Raw genomic sequence first — 26,395 nt, 5'->3', positions numbered from 1 at the left:
TGGCTTAATTTAAATTACCCGAATCGTTGGATAGGTCGCGGCAATGAGGCACCTATCTCTTGGCCTGCACGTTCTTCCGATCTAACGCCCATGGATTTTTTCTTTTGGGGACATATAAAAAGTATTGTTTATGCGATCCCAGTTGACAGAGCTGAAGAGCTACAGGAAAGAATATTTGCGACGGCTGATGAGATTCGCAACAATCCCATAATTTTTGCTCGAGTCTGTAACAACTTTGATAAACGTGTTAGGTTGTGTTTAGAAAGAAATGGCAATTATTTTGAAAATGTCCTTTAACTAAGTTTTTTGTTTTTTCTCTTTTTGATAATAAATTATTTCTTAGTTTCGTTTTCATTGTACTTCTATTTAATAAAAGTTTCTGCGACATTCAAACAGTTATTTGTGCAACTACTGTAAAAAGTGTGTATTTGTTGTACGATGCATGAAGTTTGCAGCTCGAGACGAAGTTGAGAGCTGCAATCATGTTAAGTGCAACAAATATGCTTTTTGCACATATTGCACGCAACATTTTTTCTACGATTCTTTTTATATCAAATTTTATTTAACAGTATTTTACATAATATTAAAATTTTAACTGACAACTGGAAATTAAATGCGCAAATTGTCAATGTCAGACGTTAGGTACTTATGGATATGCTTGGATTAAACTTGTAATCAATATTTTTTTGTACTTCTGTAAAAAAAGTTAAACTTTTGGCACAGTAGGTAGTGCAATAAGTAGTAAATTTTGCACGATCGTAGAAAAAAACACTTGTAGCATGTCCACATATTCATCATTAGTAAAATTTGGCATAATTCTTGTTAATTTACACCCAAAAAGTATTTAGCTGATAACAGTGACAACTTACAGAAGAGTTAATTGTGACAACTGGCATGACAGCAGCACACTTAGTTTTTCTTTGATTGATTGCAATCATATACGGTGTGAGGTGAATGGTAATACATTTTATTTTTTTATTAATAAACGAAAAGTTTTAAAGGAAAATTGCTAGAGAGGTAAAAGTTTCTAAAAGAACCAGTTTATCTAATGCGTATTTTTGGATATCGAGTTTTTACGAAATATAAAAGTTATGGCAAAAAATGGCTTGAGGGGTGGTTATTTCAACCCCTTTCGAGGGGTTAAAATTTTCGAAAAATAGTTGAAAACTCGCATCTGTATTAGTAAACAACCTGTAAAAAATTTGTTATTTGTACCTCGTTCGGTTTTCAAATTACAGCCAATTTTCATAATTTTTTTGGAAACTTTGATGGCCCATATCTCTACAGGGGTGAACATTTTACTAAGGCGATTTTTTGCAGATCGTGTTGTTTTGAAATGTAGATTCACTGGTATCATTTATGCTACTCCATTCAAAAACATCCTGTATAAAGTATAGTATAAATTATAGTGTTAAAGTACATTTAAAAAGTTTGTCAACGCAAGATAACTTACCATGTTTTCTCTTTCCACTTTGGCTGCCTCTTGACCCTGAGTATACATTTTGGCATACGTTTCTTTGGCCTTTTCCTCCTGTTCCTCCAATTTTTTACTTGCCTCTTCCAATTGTTGCTCCAGCTCCTTTATTCTCTCTTTCGCCGTTTCTAGTTCAGGCACCAACTGCCAGTATCTAAAAAAATAATAAAAAACGTTTAGATATTAGTCTAAATACTTTAATATTCTTAAAATGATTATAATTATAATTATAATATTAGTATTATTAGAAGTGAAAAGAAAAGATCTCACGATGATTGCCAATAACTGTACAACATCGTTTGATTTCAGTATTGAAATATTATTTTTATAGAAATATACTGTATTGCCCCTAGAAACCTTCTCATAGAGGAGGGGCACTACAAACTAAATTATTTTTGTATAGTTACCTTTACTGTTCAATATTATTCAACTACCCAGTTGTGTGGATAAGAATGTATTTATTTTAGAACTATATATTATTTATCTTACAATACTAATATTTCCAAGACATAATTTTATAATAATAATTTTCACAGTTTTACTAAATATTTATATTTTGTGAATATAATATGAGTATAAGAGGTGTAATGTCAAACTGTGAATATTTCAGAATTTTACTTACTTTTATTGATTTTTGTTAAATAATAAAATAGATCATAAATGGAAGGAAAAATTTACGGACTGTTATAAAAAATAAATATATTATGTTAAAGCAATGCAAATTTTTTTCTATTTTTTTCTTCAGCTATAAAGTCAGTTTCGGAAAATATAATTCGTTTTGGTCCATGATAGCTCTTTATGACATTTTGAAGCATCATTTGAATTCATAAAAATCTTTAGATATATATTTTTTTAGTATTTAACTTCCATCAAACAATTTGTTCGGATTTTCTTCAAATATTGAATGTGGATAACTTCTATGAGTTAATTTATTAATTAATTTAAGCAAAAAAGCTGCTTCTGCTTTTTTTGTCTAAGAGAAGGATTTCTTGAAGTTTGACGAGATATTCTTGATATATTTTTGATGTTACCTAATTAAATAGTACACGTCTAAAATGCACTGAAGCTTTTTGTTTCCAACAAAATTCATCTCCTTTCAGTAACTCTAGGATGGTGTAGAAAAAGGTTAGATCAATGGAATAACATATCCATGAATAAATTCAGCATTTATTTCGGGAAAATAATAGTAGACAGCATACACCGAGCCTTATTAACAATATTAGTTTGTTACAATCTGTTTTGAATTAGACAGATCATATGTGAACATTGTTTTATAGATCACTTTTATTATGGATCAATATATAACAAAAAATAAAAAGCAAGATTTCTATTAATAAGTAGCATAAAAAATACATTAAAGGCGAATGCTATCTGGACACTCTTGAGTTTGAACTATGCACATAATTTGAACATCTATTCCGCAAAAATTTTTAAACGGAAGTAATTTGTATACCTAATAGTAAAATTTTATTGATAATTTATAAAAGAACTGAAGTAATTCGATAAGGTTAGTCTAGCTTTCTATGGGTGGTTATTTAGTTGCTTGAACGGCTAAATGAATCCTTAAACAAAACCAACTGTCCAAATTGCATTAGCTGATTATAAATAATGGCAGTGAATTAAGTATACAGACAAATTAGTAAAAAATATTAGTTATTTAAGTAAAAAAAAATATATAAAAATATATAAAAAACATACCTAAACTACATAAACAAAATATGTACCTTCTAGATATATACACAACATCATGCATCTACCTATCACTATCACTTACTTCTAAATTCGTAGTTAATGTCTTAATAAGTAGTTATGTATAGATGAAAATATGTACAAAGACAGAAATGCTGATGTAATTTCTATAAAATTAATGTCTTTTATCATAGGTATTTCGCATTTCATCTCATCGTTTTTTATAGAAGAGTTTCTCCAGATAATGTTAGGTTACTGTTAAAGCGTGAGGCTACATTCACATTAAGAAAAAAATATATTACAGTTGTTGTTGCATCTAGGTGATAAGCTCTTTTAAAATAATTAAAAAAACTAAATTTATTACATTAAGTTCGCACAAGTCTATAAGTTCTATGAGGGTCACTCAGATTCTAGTACATTACCGTCATTCCATTATAGTGTGTGTTGTGAGTAAGTTTTTCATAAGAAAAAACTGTTATACGTTCGTTTAAACACGGAAAAGATTTTCACGATGAAGACGTTCGTCTATCTTATGACTTACAGTAACGAGTGGATCAAGCCATCAAACACGATCATCTTTTACTCTTGATATACCGCAAATGTCAAATCACTAACATATAGAACTGCATACTAGTTCTTTATGATGTGACGTGAAAGTGACGAATTTCGATCGAATCTTCACAGAAGATGCAACGCGGATCCCCTACTTTATTCCTGGGAATAAAACTCAAAACACATTATTAACATATGTCAAAGAAACTGCCCGTAGGCAGACACGGGTAAAACCATCAGAATCTACACAGACAGTAGACAAGCATTACTGAAGAAGATGATAAGTTCATAGGGTCTCAATATTTTTTAATCCGGTCCCTCCAATGTGCTTCTGCTGTCAGCACTTGCTGAAATTATTAAGGAAAACACTCACAAAGAGCTTTGAAATGGCGAGATGAAAAAATAGTTGTCAATTTCGAGAATTTGTTAAGGAGTTCCTAGAATATCCTAGCAAGGATACAGTCAAATAATACCTGACCATGTCTAGGTCGAATCTTCGCTTGATGACAGGCATCCAAACTGCGGCATGCGGAAGTTTGAAACACCTCTTTGCAGGGGTTGTGAACAGGAAGTCGAGATAGTACTACTTGTGTTATGTGAATGGACTGCCGGCTCGTCAACAAGGGAATCCGTATTGGGAGAACGTTGGCCTTCTGTGGCTTATATTTGAGAGTTGCCCCTGAGCAACTTCATCACCTTTTTCCCTTTAACAGGTTGGTTCACGGTGCAGATGGATTGATCTCATAACAGGAGGAAATACAAGGGGCCCAATGGGGCCTAAGTGCTGTAGCTTAAATAGCTGCCCTCCCCACAAGTCCAGATTCCAGACTCCACGAAGTGAGGACGAACAACGTGGTAGCTAGTTCGAAATGCCTTGTCCATAAAAGGCCTGGAACTTCACAGGTCAGTGATTTCAAACCGTGAATTGGGTCGCCATGGAACAGTGCTCACAGCAAATACAAATACTGACCAGATGTCTTCATCTCCAACTTCAGGGCTTCTTTGTCTTTCGAAATGCCGAGAAGTTTAAACAGAATACGTGAAACAACACAGAAGCTTGCAACACATTGTATGAAACTGATCCAATTTTAGATTTTTACAGTAGCAATTAATATTACGTTTTCCTCATCCAAATGAACCATTTCAAAGAGAAAATTCATTCTCTTTTTGTTTAAGTGGCAATAGGGTAAAATCGTAATTGAATAACTTCAGCTCCAACATTGATGACTGTTGATCAAGAGTACTGGACACGAGAATTCCCATCCACGTGTTGTTGGAAACTCGGGACTTTCTGCTTTAACGTTTTTGGTGGCAAATTGTTCAAATATACCACCAAGTGATTTTCACTTTTTAAAATCATGGCATCATGGCTTGGATGGAGTGATTTGAAAGGGATCACCAAATAAAATTGACTATAGACGTCAGAGCTGCTCCCTTATTATGAAAAATGTTTAGTTTTAGATATCGACAATGTATAAAAATTGTGTGCGAGTTACTGAATGTTCATAATGAGTAAATATTAAATATATATTTTCACTTTGTTAAATAGTTTTCATTTAAAAGCAAAACGGGTATTAGATTCTGCATGACCCCCATAAAATAATACCTACCTACCTAATAATAATCATTATACGAATATATTGACATACAAATACAGATCAGGATTGAATAGAAATAACAACTTACCACATACCTTGTATTAATCTCTGTAATTCGTTGCAACAGTTCCTCGATTTTATCATTATGTTTCTGTTTTAATTGGTAGGACTCATCTTCATGGGTTCTGACCAACTCTTGAAGACGTCTTTCATATTCCATAATTATCTTCGTGTGTTCAGAATCATGATCGATGCTTAGATTTGCTGTTGTTCCTTTATCTGCGGTCTCAACAGCTTTTGACTTGTAGGGCTGTAAAGAAAGGATCAAAATAATTATTTGTGAATTAAATGGAAACGGTAAATAGGGATCGGAAATGTTAGGGCGGCAATTTGGTACATGGTTGGCTGTAGGCCAGGTTCTCTTTTATGTAATTTTATTCTATCAAAAAGTGACACAAACGTTGCCTTCCTATAACTGCACTCTTTACATTATAGGATTGTAGAATAGCATGTACATATATGCTTCTGATCTGAAGCTTCGCATCGATCTATTTATTCGATACGTATCTAGCGGCACCTAATGCCTGCTCTGTCGGCTTGACATGCCGGTGATAAATCCAGGTTTTTTGCTGAGGGACGTTGGCCGTACATTATTTCATTGTCGTTTGTGAGTGTGTGAGTGCTTTGCTTGATCGAGTGTATGGCACGTGTTTTTACGTATCTAGCGGCACCTAATGCCTGTCCTGTCGGCTTGACATGCCGGTGAACAATCCAGGTTTTTTGCTGAGGGACGTTGGCCGTACATTATTTCATTGTCGTTTGTTAGTGTGTGAGTGCTTTGCTTGATCGAGTGTATGGCACGTGTTTTTATGGCAGTCGCGGCTAGACCACATATTTAGCCTATTTCTGCTACTCCAACGCGAAGATATATTACTACGTTTTATTTATTTGATTATCGCCACAAAGTTTCCGATGTCTAATGATAAAACAGTTTTAGAAAAAATTGAGTATTAGAAGTTAGACAATGCGATATTTGGACTTTTCAGCTCGTGAGACATCGATTTAAAAAAAAAACATCAAAATCAGACCACTAGAAACCAAGATAATCAAAATTTTTAAGCGCGCCGCTATTTTGAACGCGCAATTTCAATTTCGAGTCGGCCGGAGTAGCCGTGCTTTTGCAAATTCTCTCTCGAAAAGTACTCGGAATGACAAAGGTATTTGTTTAAAAAACAGCCCTCCAGACCTCGTAGTTACGCCAAAAATGCCGGTCAACTTTGATCGACTATAACTCTGGAACCAATTAATGAATCACCACGTTTTTTTTAAAGAAGCGTCTTTTCGAGTACTTTAAAAGCATAATTAAAAAAAATAGTAATTATTATGAATTTATAGTTATTCTATTTGTTTATAAGCGCAAAAATTACGTATATATTTAAACAATTACCACGGCTCTTCTTAACGGATTTCAATTTTTCTGAACGCATTTTAAAATTTGAGTGCCCTTTTTTATGCGATAAAGTTTTCAAGTATCTAGAAGTCTCAATTTAGGCTCGGTTAAATTTGCAAAAATTTCAATATTTTTTCAAAAATCTGGATTGCAAAATTATTACTCTCGGAAAACTATCGGACCGATTTTAACGAAAATTGGTGTAATGTTTTATTATATCAAAAATATTTTTTTGGCCAAGTATGAAGATGCTACCTATAATATAAGTACTTTAAAAAAAAATCGCAAAAATATTGTAATTATTTTCACTTTTCTTTGTTGTTTTTGCTATATTTGCAATAATTATGTTGTATTTTTTTATTTGAAAATAATTTTATTATTTAGGCTACTTTGATTAAAATATGAAATTATATTTTTTTAATTTGTTTGTAACTTCTAAACAAAACTTTTGGAAATATATTATTAAATGTGTCTACTACGTAGATGTTGATTCGTTAAGGAAGTTTTTTTTAACTTACCGATCTGTGATCATCGAACAATACGGAGTCTTTGGAATGTACGGAGGAGTTGGTGCAGTCTTCGAAGTGGCCGGAATCTGCACAAGAACTGTTCAATTCGTTAATGTTGTTACGACTTGCAGAGTCCGCGACATCAGCAACTGGAGTGGTATCTTCACTGGTATTTTCTCTGACAGTAACAGCATCACTGAAACAGTACAATTTTTTTGTACATATTTTCTTATATTAACCTAACATAGGTAGAATATAAAAGGCAGCTAAGTATTTGTCGCTTTGAATTTCAAATTTATTGAGAACTAATTTATAACTTTAAGATTTGAGACTATTTATTTTAAATTCTTTTAAAATTTATTGTTAAGTAGCAACTTTAAGTTTTAGTGATAAAAAATTGGAAAAAAATGTCTTTGTAGGTATTATCAAACGAAATTCTGGAAGGGTAAAAAGTAAAAGCAAACAAACATTTTACTTAGCAAGTTATGATAACCTTAAGAATTTTAAAACAATATACTCGTAAATGATAAACGATACATTTTATAAGAAGTTAATTTTTTTTCATTAATTTTCTATATTATTGGTAAATATCTCCGTTTATAAAATAAATATTATTTATTTGCTTTTTGGTAGAAGAGGAAGCTGCTATGGACAATGGGAGGTAAGTGAGGTAACTTACATCGCCATGGAAAAAAGCGATTTCGAGTTATAAATGCATATTTTATGAACAAATAAAAAGAAATATTCGATGAACATTACATTTTATTAATTATTATGAATGAATATTTATAGTAATTGTACAGTTATTACATTTAGTAACATTTATAAAATCTGGGTAATTATTCCCCTCGCGTTTACTAATTGTCCATTTTTTTCAAAATGTCTTGACCGCTCCATTTTAGTCAACGGAGGCTCAATATTATCTGAATTATTCATCAAAAAGCATGATCCGACGTACTACTAGAACCTGGAGTTGAAGTGTCTTTGTAAAGAATCCTGTTGGCTATTTTATTTTTGTTACTTAAATTGTCAGCATCATAACTTTCTGCAATTGTGGTTGACTTCCGCCCACCATGTTTCTTGATTGCTAATACATCAACTACTCTATTAGCCAGTGACGTTGCCGATGTTCCTCGGAATGAATGGCCTGTATATGTTTCAGGATGTTTTAGTTTAAAAAAATGTGCAATCTTATTAGGAATCATAGAAAGGGTATTCTTGCCGACTTGTTGTAACATTTACCTTCTTGATAGCGCATAAAAAAGCGTGAAATTTCAATTCTAATTTCCAATCTAATCTTGATATATTTCTTGAGAATTTCTAGGTGAGAAACAGAACCCAGACGAGAAGTAATTGTAAACGTACGTGACATATCATTTTTAGAATCTGGAATTGTAATTACAATAATGTCATCGAAATTTTTGAAATTCACGTTGTCCAAAGTAAATTTGCATAACTCATCAGAACATCATGCTCCTGCAATGCCTAAGACCGTCACTACTTTTATTAGCAAACATGTGTTATCGGGTGCCTGAACGAGAAAATCGTTTTCTTGTAAAAACATTTGACTTTTTACGTGTATAGCCGCCATTCTTACGTTTCAAAAATGCTCTCAGCTTGAGGTATTTTGATATATCCAGTTATCCACGTTGTCCTCTATGAAAATAGTTGACTTAATCATTGAGTATTCACTCCAGAAATTCGACGGTGACGTTAAGTTCTTGACTTCTCCATAAAATATGCTAGCAGTAACATTTCAGAAACACCAGTATGTAGCTTTGTTTATAAACACCTTAGAAACGACAAATTCCAAACAACCAAGGCGAGTTTGCAAGATTTCGAATAATGTCAAAATTAATTGATTAAGAAATGTCAAAAAATAAAACCTGATCTTTATTTCATGAACCATAAAGGATTGTCGGAGCAGATAAAATGTTATAGGTACACCACTCAGCAGTTAAGTATAATTATTTACCAGTCTCGGACTCTATTTCCAGCCCTCGCTCCGCTCGGGTGCAAATCGTCCTCGACTAGTAAATAATACTTACTTCCTTTATAGTGTAAATAACTAATTATTATACATAGGTATTCGACAGTTGCAAAATAAGTGACGTCATATTATTTTTCTTTCTAGGTACATATGGATATTTATTATACAAGGGAAAAAAGTACTAGAGCTTAGCTCGAGGTTGTGTTGTGTCCCGACGCGAAGCGGAGGGAGAAAAAAATAGAGAGGTAAAATCTACTTTTTTCCCGTGTATAATACACTATTTTTTTCTGTGACGGGAAATACAACGGTTTAATATTGAAAAAACATTATTACAAAATATTAGTCACTAAAGTTTTAAATTGGTAGGCTGTTATACTTATAGCGACAATTACATCTGCGTTGCTAAGGAAACCTTTAAAGTAATCAAATATCTGTCAATTTAATTCTGTGATTTGATTTAAAAATTGCAAACTTAGTGGTTGTTTAGTAGTTATTTTGAATAATATAAAGTTAAAAAATGTCTGATTCCGAGTTTTCTCTGACTCCACCGGAGTTAGTAGAAGTAGCGAAAGTAGCGTTTCGAAAAAATTATTGCCAGCTAAATAGCGGAAAATTTACGAAACCGCGTATTCAAGATTTATGGAATGGAAGATGAAAAAGATATGCAGTTCTTTTTCGGAGACGGTGTTATTGGCTTTTTTTTGTGGAACTGGCACAACAACAAAAGCCATCAACAGTGTGGTCGAATTATTATTACAATTATTATTATTACAATGATTAAAAGTATGTTAAAATCCAATAATAATATAGACATTTCAAAATATTTCAAACTAATTACATTTCTGAAACAAAATGGGAAAGGTTATACGCCCAAGAAATTTGCGATTTTTACGATTATACAAATTAATGATTTTTTAAATAACGCTCCTGATGAAGTTTATTTAATGGCCAAGGTTGTTGTTGTATTTGGGATTGCAGAAGCTTGTCGAATTTGTGAAATCAGCCAGGTAAGATTAGATGATATTGAACACTCGGGAACGCTATTAATTGTGAAACTTAAGCAAACAAAGAATGATGTAAACAGGAGATTTGTAGTTACTGAAGAATATGTTAAATTTTACCGAATGTACATAGCCCTTCGTCCAGCAGCAGCAAAAGATCGTCGCCTGTTTTATGCATATCGCAATGGGAAATGTATCAGTCAGGTTGTGGGTAAAAATAGTTTTATAAGGTACCTGAAACAGTAGCTAATTTTCTTCAACTTGACAATGCTAACTCTTATACAGGTTATTCATTTCGGAGATCGTCTGCTACATTTTTAGTTGAATCTGGGGGAGACTTGATGACACTAAAGAAACATGGCGGTTGGAAGTCATCAACGGTCGTTGAAGGATATATTGATGAATCGGTAGCACACAGGACATAAATAGCTAATACAGTGTTTAGAACGTGTGGCAGTGCTGAAATAACATCCGATTTGCGACCAGGTACATCAACGGCTGTTGTGTCCATGACAGAAAAAAATACACAAGAAAGTTCGACTGTTATACCGAGTAGTTTAAGAAATATGTCATTTATGCAATGTACATTTAATAATTGTACTTTTGGTGTAAAGGAAATGTAACTTCTATATAATAAAATATTCTAAAATTAAATATCTACCTTTACTTATGTATATTGTATATTTCCGGGAAAAAAGTTCTCATTTTTTTCCCGGGGAAAACAGCAATTTCATAAAAAGTGACTTTTTGTTACCTGTCAACAGAGATAAAATGTCAAACTTTTTTCCCGTTACAGAAAAAAAACATTATTTCATTCACAATATTTTTTCGAAAATCTGAAATAAATTTTTCATGTTTCCACTATTTGTATTAACTCGATAATTGAATCGATTTTATATTAAACATGATTTACTGCGTTTGCGACTGCAAAATAATTATGCTAATTTATGACTAATAAATTAAAGCTTTACTACCAGGAAGTGCTTTCAAGAAATTCCAGTAATATTTAAAAAACTATTTTAGTAAATATAATATTTCAGGTAGACGATACAGGGTGATCCATTAGTGTAGAAAAGTGCAACAGTTCTGTTATTAGTCGATACAAAGTTCGATATAAAATATGTTTTAACAGAAGTAGATGCAAATCATTAGGGAATTTAAATGTCCTTTTATATTTTTATGGATAAATAAATTAAAATAACTGATTGTGGCGTTGTCAAATTATGTATAAGATTCCGGTTTATAAAATATACAAAGAATACACTCCATTATTCAGTGGCTTCATTTTATACACATTTCTATTCTATATGTACAGGGATACAGGGTGATCCATTAACGGTACATAGCAGCTGTAGAAACTAGACGAGCTACGATTATGGGGTAAAAAATCTATTTACAAATACGGCCAAAAGAAATTGATTTAAAATATTTTCAAGTTTGTAACTTCACTGCTAGAGAGCGCAACTGCTATAGTGTTACAAAAAATTGTCGTAGCACGTCTAATTTCCTATGTACTGCTGTTCACTACTGTTAATGGATCACCCTGTATATCTTTTATTAAGGTGTTTCTTTACTGGCTTATTTTATATTGAAAGAAAGATTTACTCAAAAATACCTCGTTTTTCGAATAAAATAGACATCATTTTCCACAAAATATTCAGTGGCGTCGAATTCTTAGTAACGATTTTTTCCTATCCCTGGTTAATAGTTTTGCGAATTTTTACCTATAATTAGTTACCTAAGTTATTAACCCAAATTTCGTCACATTTGACACAGTCTGTTTCACCATTAGTAATAGTGCAGTTATTTTTGTTTGCAGAGACAGAATCACATTTATTTCGTCTATTATGGAATCTAATTAGTTTCGTTTTATCTGTATTAGAATATAAGTTATTGTAACTAAACCACTAAGATACTGAGTATAGCATATTTTCTAAATTAATTGTCAATGTATCTGTCGACCTATGTGAAATAATCAGTGACAAATCGTCAGCATACATTGTGCAGAAATTATCCTCTATCGAACACTCCAATGAATTTATATACAGGGTGTCTCATAATTAGCTGCCAACCCTGAACAAGCCGATTCTATGGTCAAAACTAAGTAAAAAAGTTCATATGAACATGGGTCCGGAAATGCTTCCTAAGGGCACAGGGACCCATTGAAGAGGGAGGAATGGACATCATTTTTTTGCAATATCTCTCAATCGCGTTGTGATAAATGAATGAAATTTGGGAAATCTGAGAAAATCAGAAACCGTTAAAGATAACGATTTGAAACAACAGTACCTTTTTAACGTAAAACACTTCGGGAAAACGGAATTTGCTGTCCAATTTGTTAAAAAGTCAAAGATGAAAAAGTTACACACGCAAAGTACCAAGGGCCCCCCTGTACCCACCCCAATGGACCTTGTGGAAATAAATGGATTAGTCCATAAAATTGCTCATCAAAATTTAGCTGTGTATACCAAATTTCATTCATTTATCACAACGCGATTGAGAGATATTGCAAAAAAATGATTTCCATTCCTCCCTCTTCAATGGGTCCCTGTGCCCTTAGGAAGCATTTCCGGACCCACGTTCATATGAACTTTTTTACTTAGTTTTGATCATAGAATCGGCCTGTTCAGGGTTGGCAGCTAATTATGAGACACCCTTTATAGAATAAAAAGTACAGAGCCCAAAACTGATTCCTATGGGATATCCATGTCAATAACATTTGTCATAGATTTAAAACTATTGGTCAGGTTATTTGTGGATGTAATAGTAACATATTGCTTTCTATATTTCAGAAAGGAAGAAATTCAGTCTAAAACAGATACCAGAAATAACAATGTATATCAAAATGTATTCCTTATAAAATAAAAATCAGTTTCGTAGACACCTTTTTTTGCACATAGTTACAGAGTCAAGTTTTTATTTTCTTTATATGTACATGTACCTATTTTCTTTACCTTAGGTGTTTCAAATAAGATTGCAGTAAGAAGTAAAAGCAACTGTGGTAACATAATATGAGATAAACAGTTAAATAAGATTACTAAACTTGAACTCTTATTGGATTTTACAAGGTAATCCACACCACAGCACTAAAAGTACAAAACAATTGTTTACAAACCAGTCAAGTGGGTATTGAGCAAAAATTGAAGACTATAACAATTGAAACTGTGTCTAACCGATGGTAACTAATACAATTGTGCATAAAATCATTCGATAGCATTAATGTCAATAAAGAACATTTTCCTGTCTATTATGCCACAAGTAGCGAGAAATCGACATTATACATGAAAGTCTACACAATTTCCCACGGGTACGAAGGCCTATTGCGTCAAATTTGGTCTACTTTTGAACGTGTTTGTTTTGGTTTAATGCTTGATTTACAAGAAAGGGTCGATTTACTGACTTTGCATGTAATGTAAGTATCTCAAATTTCATATTTGGCGTTAAATCTTGGTTATTGTGAGATAAAAAATTATAGCTTATTGCATCTTATAAATTTTGAGATATTCGGGAAAAACTGAAATTTATTGTCATAGCAGAATAAGTACCTTTATAGGAAACGTTTTCAAAAAATACTCGCTAACTAAATACTTATTTCAAAAGTAAATAAGTTTTCTCTTCAATTAATTTTGAAGACCTACAAGTTTTATAAGAAATGTTTTTTCGTTAAGTAAAATAAGAAAGTTCCCAGGGTAATCATTTTCGGTAGGTAACACTGTACACGCTGGTCCATTTTCGATGAGAATTCAGGGTATTTCAGAAACTACTGAAGATATGATAAATCTGACACGACGCGACGTTCTCGAGCTCGACTTTCATGGCAAACTCGACTGTCAGTTACAGGGCGTTTCTTGTTATTGTCACATTTTTGATCATGTCTGTATCTCAGCTGTTAAATAAGTTAGAGTTAAATTGAAATCTGCTTAAGACTAATTCTTTGGGGTAGAATTAAATGCCAGTATTAGATTTTTTGTAGATTTTTAAGATTTCGGAGTTATGACCCAGTTATATTTTTTTATGTGGAAATCGTAGCTGACCATGGCCTAAAAAAATTGAGATTTTTTTTGCTTTTTAGCAATATATCACATAGGTACTATAGTTATTTTTACAAACACAGGAGATACGGGGTGTCTTATATATAAATTATATATGTCTTTCCTTTTTAATATGTCTGGCTATGAAAATACATATAAAACTATAATTCCTAGTTTTACAAAACTCATATCTGTTGTAAAAATATGACGTTTATTTTAAATGCACAACATATACTCGTATGATAATATAATACTAACGAAATTTTAGGAGATAGGTGGATAGGAACAAACGGACCGATCAGATGGGGTTTTGTAAAATACATTATATTTAAAATTCCTTTTTACCCTATCGAGGAACTTCGACGAAATGTTGAAAATTCTTTTAATAATATTTCTAATATACATTTAATGAATGCTCTCCGAAGCGTTGCCAGAAGATGCGCGAAATATGTGACAGTTGAGCGACGGCAATTTGAACATTTAGATGATGATGTAGGTATTTACTATTGTTTAATTTATGTTTAATATTGTAACTTGAGTTGAAGTGGAATAAAAATATGAAAACTCTGTGTTTTCTTATCTGTAATACATATTTTAAATAAACTTTATATTTTTACAACAGATATGAGTTTTTTAAAAGTAAGAATTATAGTTTTTTATGTATTTTCACAGCCAGCCATATTAAAATGTAAAAAAGATTCGAATTTATATATGAAACACCCCGTATGTTCTGTGTTTGTAAAAATAACTACAGCATGTGATATATTGCTGAAAAGCAAAAAAAATCTACATTTTTTAGGTCATAACCAGCTACGATTTCCATTTAAAAAAATATAACTTTGGGTCATAACTCTAGAATCTTAAGACCTACTAAAAATCTAATACCGGCTTTCAATTCTACGTCAAAGAATTAGTCTTGAGCAGTTTTCTCTTTAACTCTACCTTATTTAACAGCTGAGATACAGACATATTCAAAAGTGTCACAATAACGAGAAATGCCCTGTAACTCAGAAACAAATGAACATATCAAATTTCTGATTTGACAATTGAGTTTGCCATGAAAATCGAGCTCGAGAACGTGGTATCAGATTTATCATATCTTTAGTAGTTTCTGAAATACCCTGAAATCCCACCGAAAATGGATCAGCCTGTACATTATACAGGGTGTAAGTGATAAGTTTAGCCAAATTTTAATGGCATATTCTACCGATGAAATCAAGTTTTGCCCTATGGAAATTTTTGGTACGATGCTTCCCTATATACGGAGATAAAGGGTGTTAAAAGTTTCAAATTTTTATATTATTTTTCCTGTAACTTCACTGGCAAAAAAGATTGAGTGATAAAATTTCTGTAGTGTTCTGAAGTTACAGGAAAAATAATATAAATATTTGAAACTAGTATCTCCGTAGCGAAACATCCTATCAAAAATTTTTATGGGGCAAAACTTGATTATTTTCATCTGGAGAATACGCCATTAAAGTTTGGCAAAACTTGTCATTAACACCCTGTATATTAGTAGAAGCAGTCTCAAATAACATAGCTTTTAGCTAAAAATTATCTAAAATTAGTGAGAAGCAAGAACGTTATAACGAAATATTTCAGTTTTCTGAATAATAATAATTTTGCAGGGTGAATCCCAAAAAAAAACATGTAAATTTTTTACATTTTTTTCTATCGCATGTCCTACTCAAATCCGAGAGGCCCATTATTTCTGCGACATAAACTGTCTTGGACACGTATGTGCACTACTGGAAAAAATTCAAGGAGCAAAAAATTTTCATGAATATTTTCGTGATTTTCGAAATGCTGTATTTAAAAATGGTCGTATCAGATAAACAAAAAGCATTTTGAAGCTTTAGGTCTCTAGTTTCAAGATCTTTAGACAAAACCTTTTTGAGCTACGGTTATCGAGCAATCAAAAGAAAAAACATCCCAATTTTTTTTTTTTAGAACTGTCCATGAACTGAGAAAATATTTTTGCGAATTCAATTAATACAGAGGTTAGTTAGCTTATTTATTGAGCTTCAATTTGAGTTTTGAAAGGTTTCCGAGCGACTATCGGTTGCCGAGATATTGACGGTTGAATGAAAAATAACATTTTGTCTTTAATCATCGATATCTCTGCAAGAAATTATAGCATAAGGGCAGTTTTGAAAACTTGAGTAGATTCTCTACAAAAACCTCTCATAGTTTTCGAATAAAAAACATTATTTCAATCTACCGCTAATTTACAAATATTTATGGAAATACTAATGTTAAGAGAAATTTTTACAGCTCATTGTACCTACAGTAATCCTTTAAGTTGACAAGTTGATGCATCAAATCGTTTTTTTGTTCCAAGTGGTCAATGTTTTGGAATGAATTAAAGGAAAACGTTTATCGTTCCTAAACATGGTAATCATTATCAAAATGAAAAAGAAGAAATTTTATCGAGTTTTCCCACAATATTGCATTAGATATACCTACTTCAATTTTAAGAAAAAAAAAATCAATTTTTTTTTCTCAGATTCTCTAAAAATCTTGAAACTAGAGTTTTTTTTTAATATGAAAATATTCTAATCTTAAACTAATAAAATTTCCTCAATTAAGTAAATAAGTAAATCTTGATGGCATAAGAATTTACTGTGATCTGCTAATTTATGTAAATGCATTCTTGATTTAAAGGTAGTGATACGTACCAAGTATTTGTTTAATTATTTCTCTTTGAAACAATATTTTTAAGTGTAGGGAATGTAAACAAGTGGATCTGCTAGACTAAGAAAGTATTAAAGAAATTTATAGGTTTACAAAGCTGTTGATAGTCAACAAAGTTCGCTAAACAATTAAATCAGGGATTTCAGTCACGTTTTTGTTTTCTCTTAACATTCACACACATTTTTTATGCCAGTTAATCATGTCTAACTGAATTGTTTTATAAACAATAGATAGGTTTACAATTGTAAACAGACATAACGCGCTTAAGGACAGTTTTGATTGGAATTAGCTAACGATGTGATAAACAATTTCACTCACCTTGAATTGGACTTGTCTTCAGGAGAGTTCAGTGCGGCCTTGTAAAGCCTCAGTTCCACAACTTCTTTGGTTAATTTCAAAATATCACTGTCCTTTTGTTCCAGATCCTTTTTGGCTTGCTGCAGGAGGTACTTGAGTTTCTTCACTTGCCGGTGGGCTCTTTGGGTGGGGGTTAGGTAGTCTTCTCCGGTGGCTCCTGCATGCTGGTTGCAGTGGAAAACGTATCTGTAACGAATGAAGATCCTTAGTATTACCATTCAGATTAGGATAATGGATAAATCTATTATGCCACTAAGCAAAAGAAAAAATATACATGAGGTTTTCCTGGTAGTTCCATGGAAAAAAATCAGTTCGTTAGGAAAAACTACCTTGTTTTGGATTTAAAGTTATCTTTCTTCAGTTTCAATTTGTAATGGTTGTCTGTATTGAGAGCACAGCACAGTTAGATTTCCAAAATTATATCTTAAGGTCAGGAAAGTTATAATTAAATCACCAGGAAGACGTAGCTGTTGGAAATTTGCGAGCTTAACTGTTGCTATACGTTCGATGTGAGAGGGGCTCAAGCGTTCTAATGAAAGCATTATTGCTAAATGTTGAGCATTTTCAATAAGTTATAATCATAGATGAGATCTGATCACAGCGTGGCCAGACGTCCCGATTTTTAACCCAAAATTAAATGTCCCGCGAGGGACAGGATCAGTCCCGCTTTTCTCGCTCTTGTTTTGTTTTTCTTTAGACATCAATTATTTTCTCCAGGTCTGTTATTAAATAGATATTTGCTTTCCTGATTACGTCCCTTTTTTTTAGATGTCGATTTGTTTCCCAGATATCCGGAAACCTTTTTTTTTGGGCATCAATTATACAAACCCTGTTTTTGGACAAAAGAATCCCGCTTTTTTATTCAAAAAGTTTCAAAATCCCGCTTTGCCTGAAAAAAAAATCTGGCAACGCTGTCTGATCACCACACCGGACCAACGTATTCAACAACTGAAGTGTAGTTTGCAATTTGTAATTTTTGAAAGGTGTATTAGAGAAAATTTTACGAAATATAGATAGTCTAGTATTTGCACGTCAAGTACATATGATTTCACCATGACAGTTTAGAGTTAACTGAAATACCTAAATCGTTATATGTGGACGTTGTAGACAATTATCTAATTGTGCATTACATTGATATAAATTTCGATATACCTGTATTACCAAGATGAAGGACTACATATTTAGAGATATTTAGTGAATGAAGGTATTCCAGTGAATGACAACTAGGCAGCCACCAGTTGCTAATGGAACGTTTCAGAGAGACTGATGATGAATGATGAGATTAGCGTATATCTACTTGATGTCGTCCGTGAAACTACTTACTAGAAGCTGGATGTCATTGGATTAAATGCGAAAAACTAATGAGCCCAATACAGAACTCTGTAGATCCGTTCAAAACGGTTCTTTTTTCAGAAAGTCGCCTACTCTGATGTTGAAAAATCTTTCAGATAAAATGTTCCTAACCTATCGATTCGCGTTTTTTCGAGCGATTTTCACAGAAACCGTTAAAGATAACGATTTGAAACAATAGTACCTTTTCAACGTAAAACAGTTCGGGAAAACGGAATTTGCTGTCCAATTTGTTAAAAAGTCAAAGATGAAAAAGTTACACACGCAAAGTACCAAGGGCCACCCCGTACCCACCCCAATGGACCTTGTGGAAATAAATGGATTAGTCCATAAAATTGCTCATCAAAATTTAGCTGTGTATACCAAATTTCATTCATTTATCACAACGCGATTGAGAGATATTGCAAAAAAATGATTTCCATTCCTCCCTCTTCAATGGGTCTCTGTGCCATTAGAAAGCATTTCCGGACCCATGTTCATATGAACTTTTTTACTTAGTTTTGATCATAGAATCGGCCTGTTCAGGGTTGGCAGCTAATTATGAGACACCCTGTATATATGAAATTTTTACTACTGTTGGCTCTACTTTCACTTCCTTAAATTTTGTACCCACTTTTCCGAACACCCTGTATATTGATTTTTGTTATATTTTACCAGATACAAGCGTATAAGTAATTTGATTACATTTGTTTCAATATCAGAGGTATCACTAACTGCAGCACAAAAAAGAAAGCACGTGTTTGGAAAAATTTGTATAAGCAGCCTCGTTTTCGACTGACGACACAAAGAAAAATTGATTTTTAGCACTTAATCACCCATTAGCGCAAGGAATATTAATATTGGGCCAGTCGGTGTGGGATACCGGTCTAATGCTTCTTTAGTAAAGCATGGTAGAAAGGCAAATGGAAACATTTCTCGTTTTTCTCTTTGGCAGTTTCTATTTTGTGCAATTACACAGAGTAGTTTGTAATTTGTGTTGCAAATCATACTAGAGTAATAAGCATAGTAAACCAAGAAAATTTTCAAAAATTTTGGTCGGTTGGGCCTATTGCAAAGTTCTAAATAAATCTAATAAAGTTGTGCTGCTTTGCCAAAACCGAATATAGTCGATGTGGTGACGCATTCACTGAATGCATGTAAACAATATAGGTTCAGCTATTGTTTCGAATGTTTGCAACACTTTCTTAAATAAATGAATGAAAACTAAACATGAACTGATTCAGCCGGTCAGCTAACACATGACAGCCTAACATCGCTTGCCCCACTTCCACTGTTGCCTTTGTAAAAACATGTTTACAAAACCACCACTGCAGCGTGCGCAATTTTTTTTATATAATGCGCAGTAACTCTTAAGTATTAGAGATACAACAAAAATTTTATAAGGAAAAGTTATTCAGAATTTGATCCTCTACAACTTTTTAAATTTTTGCTCTAAAAAAATGTTTAGGATGCTACCCTCATGGCGCAAGTCGTACCAGGAGTTCGAGTGTGATTGTTTTTAATAAAATTACATCTTTATTGGATTAAAAATAGAATTTAAAAATTTCTTAATAATTCTAAAAAAGTTTGAAATAATAACTTAAAATTTACAGGAGTAGTGCAAATAATTTCAGATTGTGTTAATTTAATTAATAGTTTTACCGGATAATAAATAAATAATCAGTGGCGTAGATATGGGAGCATGGCATTAAAAAATATATATTGGAGTTTTTTAATCATATTGTACATTTTATCGAAATAACAATCTTTGGATATAGCTTTTAAGATAATTGAAAATTTCGATGTCTCAGCACTGAAAAGCAAGATACCTATTAACAAAAATTACTCGGTTTTGAATATTAAATTACAAATTATTTTATTTTAATTATGAGTTTAGAACAGAAACTTTATAAAAATAGCTTTTCTGTCACTTATTTGAAACAACTTTCAAATATACTATTTAAGTAAACTGAAACCTAACCTCATTATACTGAATATTCAGTCATTTGCAAAAAAAACGAAAATATTGAAAATATGTTTTATTACATACTAACATTTTAATGTCCTAAGTGTCTCAATTTTAGTCAAGTACGGTGCAGTTGGTACATTATAAATTGCCTTGGGCACAAAAATGTGTCATTAGAATGAAAACTGTTCTAATCTGTTCATACATACATAGTCTTGGGAATGCTTAACCTGTTAAAAAAACAGAACGAATAGCAAACAAATAAAATATCGTTCGTATTCCGTTACTTGACTATGGAATCTTATTTTTTAAACTTGGTGGCACCTACTAAAATAAAAAAAAATCCTTGTATATTGAAAGACAATCTTTCAACTTATTACTTACAGTGCCATAACCAAAGAAAAGTGTTTTGACCTTTTTCTTAAAACACCTTCAATTGTTATTGAGAGTGAACCTGGCTCACATTTTATATTTCAATAGCAACGAATGTATTTTTACACTATATTTTCACTAATTAACAATTTCTCAACCATTATCAATAACTTTTGTGCAAACCCAGATGTACACTAATAAAAACAAGACCATTTTGTATACGTATAAAGCTTCATTAACTATTTCTCTTATACTATCGCCTGCTACTATTACTTTACTGTAACTGATGGAATTATAGCGTGAAAAAATATTAATTAAGAGAAATTTCACTAGACCATGAAAGCTTGAAATTCAACGTCAGTATGGTCGAAGTTAGTAGAAAATAATATGAAGATTACACAGGCTGTTCATTTGTTAATGTTACATCTAATTATCTCTTCAATCATGGTTGAATCAGATAACAGAAAAATATTCTAAGGATATGCAGGAATGGATTTCACTCTCTGATATTCCGGCATAGTGATTAAGATAATTAAGATAATTATTGTTGGAATTACTTGTCTATGACATTACTTACATAATTTTGTTTGATCGTTATATTTGAATGAATAATTTCAAAAAAGCTATAGACAGCTCGGTCAAACAAGGTCAAAGAAGTTGATATACAGGGTTACAACTTTTTAATTGTCCTATATAGGTATTTTTCTTATTTTAAGAGTTGCAGAAATGGTTAAATGGACTAATTTTATGGCGATCACGGATTCGTTTTTAAATTTAGAAAATTTCGAATAGTTTCGAAGATATTCGAAGAAAACCGATTTTATACTATTTCTTTTTTTAGTCGTATTTCACTTGTTTTTCAAAATTTTGGGACAAAAATGTGTAGTCTGATATTAAATGATGTGAGAAATCGATTTTTGCTGTCAGTATTAATGGGTCTCTAAAAATATGTGCTGAGCGGTAGCTAACTTTTGTTTTTCTTCTGGATGCCATTGTGAATTATTGCCTCACTAGAAAAAAGGGGAAATTCTCTTTACAACCATGTATAATTTATAGGGTTTTCAAAAATAACTAAACAACCAGAATATTGAATATAACTATAACTTTAATAAAAAGGTCAAGTAATGTGAAACACTTGAATTTTTGTATAAATTAATTTAATACTTCCTATACATAAATAAAAAAAAACACTTTTTTGTAAAACGTTTCCGAAGTTTTCAATGATTCTTTAAAAATTGGATACTAAACACAGTTTTTGATCTATACCTGTTTTACATTGCGAATTTCTTCATAAATTAATTCATGAAGTATTTCATGAAGAAGCTGGACAAGTGTAATACATCAAATCTGCTGCCAAAGTTTTCGCAAAAAGTCAAGAGGCACAAAACCTCCACTGAAACTAGTCTGTCGAAGAAGATTGAAGACCATCAAATAACCTTTTTTTTGGCAGTTTAAACTTCTTTTCATTTTCACGTACAAGACAACTGTATTAATTTCAAAGAGATTCTGGTTTGACATTATAAAATAGTAGAAACAGTGATGGATGAAAGTCTGAATAATTGTGAGTATGATTTCACTTTAAGCTCTTAATAAAAACATGGGGATTATAATTGAAAATGAAAGTAAAATTAAGATTAATTGAAAACATTTTAAGTTGTTTTACAATGAAATTGTCTATATCTGGAACGAATATCAACTATCCTTTGGTGTCTAAATACCTACCTATGAATATTTATGTAGGGAAATAATAACCGCATTGTTGTATAGATTGTCTATAATTTGCATGATGCTAATTTTAATATGAAACCTGTAATTTTTAATAGAATAAATAAACTTGTCTGAAAATGTATCTCAATTTTTTCGATTTTAAATAGTCCAATTTTTAACTACATTTTTATTATTACTTCTCTTTTCTTTAAAAATTCTCATTTGTGTAATTTTGTATAATATAAAATATTTAATTCCTGTTAATAGTCAAATAACTATTAATTTCGTTTCTTAAGAAGTATATTTGGAAAAGCAATCCACATAGAGAAGAAACATATTCTCTTTTCTTCCGTTAACATCCCTACATTTGTTAAAAAAATTAAGATTTTTTTTAATTAATCTGAAAAGTATAGATAAATAAAATCATGGAAAACAAAGACTGACATTCCAATCCACAATGTTTAAATTTATAATTCAACAACTGAAAGTTTATTAAAACGACCCCTAACGAAAGGCAGGTTTATTTTATTTCGTTACAGATGTGGAAAACTAGAAAATAAAGTTATATGATTATATCCTGTACGAATAATTAGAAAACTCAATACTTTGTAGAAGTTAGTAAACGCAAATGTGTAAAAAATATTACAGGAAAAAATATAACCCAATTCTTTATTTATTTATATAACCACTTCCATTTTTTAACAAATTTCATTAAAATAACTCATAATGAAATAAAACATTTATTATTCAAATGTACTAAATACAATCGGGTTTTATATTAGTAATTTCTAAAATAAATGGATTATTTTTTATGATATAAATAAATACGCAAGATTTTTGTGACATACTTTCATATTTTTATATTTTTAGAAGTTAGAGGCATTCATTAACTGATAATATTATTAAAATGACGTTAAAAAAATATTTGACTATACAAAACATTTAAATTTGCTTAGTGTAAAGTAGGTAACCACAAAATTTTGTGCTTTAATTTTTTTTTATTTAATCATAACGTTTACATTATTCCGAGAAATTAGTCAACTGGGATTGTGATCGGAAACCTAACATTTAGTTACTCATAATAAAAAGAAAAAAACTACTAGCATTTCTTTCCATGTATCAGTGGCGTACGGAAAGGTATATTTCTTCAAAACATTTGTACGTATATGGATTTTTTTAAAACTTTGATCGAATTTTTAAATTATCCATTTAATTCTACATGAACACTTTTTATTTTAATTATTAGACTTTCAGTAAAAGGAGAAAATCCAATTGCTGCTCCAAAAATTACAAATTTTGTCTGTTTTGATGTTCTTGATGATTTACTTCGAGCGTGATTAGTTACACTTTAAAAATATGTTCCTAGAGCTTTACACTTTTTTGGGAAAATTCCGCAAACAAACCTGTTATTGGTAGGTAACAGATTCTTTCTGTACCTACACCACTGCGGTGAATAAAATGTACTGCAAAACATTAATCACAATATATATAAATTTCAATTGAATTGATTATTCAAAAGTTGAAAATTCTTTTTTTAAATTACATTTTTAACACCCTCTCAGAAAGAAATTATTTTCGATCCATGTTCATAGGAACTACTCCATATTATAACGAGCGTTCAAATAAAAACGTGGTCAAGTTGGTTCTGAAAATTTGGACGTAGGGCGTAGCGTATAGCAAATGAACTAAACGTCATCTGTCAAAGCGCTATATCGCCGCTATCAATTTGAATATTTTCGTTTTAAAAAGCGTTTAAAATGGTGTTTTCTCAAGAACAAAAAGTGTTTATCATAGAATCCTACTTTAGAAATGGACGCAAGATTGATGGAATATGGAAGTATTCTATTGAGGAATGTTTCATAGAATTTCAAAATCAATTTCCCGGCGTTGTTGAGTACAAAATTTTTCAAAGTGCAGTTCAGCGTTGTGTTAATGTTTTTCGTGAGAAGGAAGCGGCCGACCTAAAAAGCGGACTGAAGAATTAAAAGAAAATGTCCAACAAATAATGGAAAATGCGCCAAGAACTTCTGTACGTGTTTTATCACAAATGGTGGGAGTATCAGACGGTACCTGCCACACAGTGTTAAAAAAAGATTTGCGTTTGTTCTCCTATCGTTTAACTTGTCAGCAAGAACTTCATGAAGTTGATTTTCCGCGACGGGCTGTATTTTGTGAATGGTTTTTAAACAACTACGGTGAACTTCATAATATCACCTTTTTTTCTGATGAAGCCTGGTTTCATTTAAGTGGTTACGTAAACTCACAGAATATGAGAATGTGGTCTTCTGAAAAACCAGATAACTTTTTTGTCGAAAGCCCTCTACACGCTCAAAAAAATTGGAGTTTGAAGGAGGATTTATGGACCTATTTTTTTAATGGTACTCTTACTGCGCAAAGGTATAGAGAAGAAATTATCGCTCCTTTTGTTAACCAGCTGGAAGAAAACGAAATTACAAACTTTTACTTTCAAAGTCTCAATGCTGAACATGAATTTCCACCGAGGTCATGTGATATTACGTCGTGTGATTTCATTTTGTGGCCTTACCTTAAAAACACTATTTTTGAACTGCCTATTCCTGATTTAAACCATCTGCAGGCTCGACTTATAGACAAGATTCGTGAAATTAACAATACTCCGAGCATCTTAGAAAATGTCTTTAATTCTTTGAGGAACAGGTGTGAAAAATGCTTGGAACAAGCAGCTGCTTTAATTTATTGTTATAACAAGGAGGGGGACACTTTCCGCAGCTCCTTTAATTGTTTGTTATTGTTATCACGATTATTCTTTAAAATAAAGTTATATAGTCATTAACGTTATTGAAACTGACAGCTGCTATACAGCTCGTTGAGAAATGAGGTTAAGTTGGTCGCTATAAGCTACTCCCTACGTCCAATGTGTCAGAGCCAACTTCGACCACGTTTTTATTTGAACGCTCGTTATTTAGAAAAGTTAAAATATTAGTGTTATGATTACTGTATTTTGTCCCAGCCAGGAGGCTAGCACCAAATACTTCTGTATGCGACTGTATCTCATACTATAAGCTTCGTCTTTTTTATTTGGCAGCTGTCTCTCATTTTGCTCTAACGTTGTAATATACATCTTTAAAGGTATTTCAACAGTTTGAGATTATGTAGAATGATTAAAAAACATGTCACTGCTTATGAGATGAAGAAGTACTTCATCTAAAATAGTCCGCATTAACATGGATTTGGTTGTGTAATAAAAATCTTCACTGGTTTTTCTAATTTTTCATAGCACCTACTCTTTTGAGTATCTAACAAAACAAACGCTAGATATATTTAAGAGGTAAACATAACACAACAGATTTAAATACTACCATTTAGAGATACACAGGTCTAGAATGGTCCGGATACTTATAAATAAAATCAAGGACAAGAAGGGCACAGATCAGCATACACAATTAATATTAATACTGGCTAGAGGACTTAATCTTCACTTTCAGATTTATTTCTGAATAAGAGACTGAATAATTTATATGTCATTTAGAATTCAGCAAATATTTTCATATTTGTGTCAGTATCAAGATTTTTGTATCAAAGGCAAAGGCTTGTGACAAACATGATATAAATTCTTTATTTCTATTGTAACTATATTTTACAATTCAAATTACTAGTTTATGCGGCATTTTAGAAAAAAAAAGAAATAAAGATATAT

At 31.7% G+C, this 26,395-nt stretch overlaps 1 protein-coding gene across 3 annotated transcripts in view; it reads right to left on the bottom strand.

Annotated features, from left to right (window-relative positions):
* LOC108910263 (myosin-11) overlaps nt 1-26,395 on the bottom strand; it is a 144,432-nt gene that overhangs the window by 25,963 nt on the left and 92,074 nt on the right. For all 3 annotated transcript variants that reach the window (XM_018714815.2, XM_018714816.2, XM_023456262.1), the window contains exons 5-8: nt 17,307-17,531; nt 7,282-7,468; nt 5,409-5,623; nt 1,454-1,628 (exon numbers count right to left, since the gene is read on the bottom strand). In XM_018714815.2, the coding sequence (XP_018570331.1) occupies nt 1,454-1,628; nt 5,409-5,623; nt 7,282-7,468; nt 17,307-17,531 (802 nt within the window). The remainder of the gene's footprint in view (nt 1-1,453; nt 1,629-5,408; nt 5,624-7,281; nt 7,469-17,306; nt 17,532-26,395) is intronic.

This window comes from Anoplophora glabripennis, unplaced genomic scaffold, assembly GCF_000390285.2.
Source record: "Anoplophora glabripennis isolate ALB-LARVAE unplaced genomic scaffold, Agla_2.0 scaffold336, whole genome shotgun sequence".
Lineage (NCBI taxonomy): Eukaryota > Metazoa > Arthropoda > Insecta > Coleoptera > Cerambycidae > Anoplophora > Anoplophora glabripennis.
The sequence above is the reverse complement of the archived record's forward strand: the minus strand, read 5'-3'. Positions and strand labels throughout refer to the sequence as shown.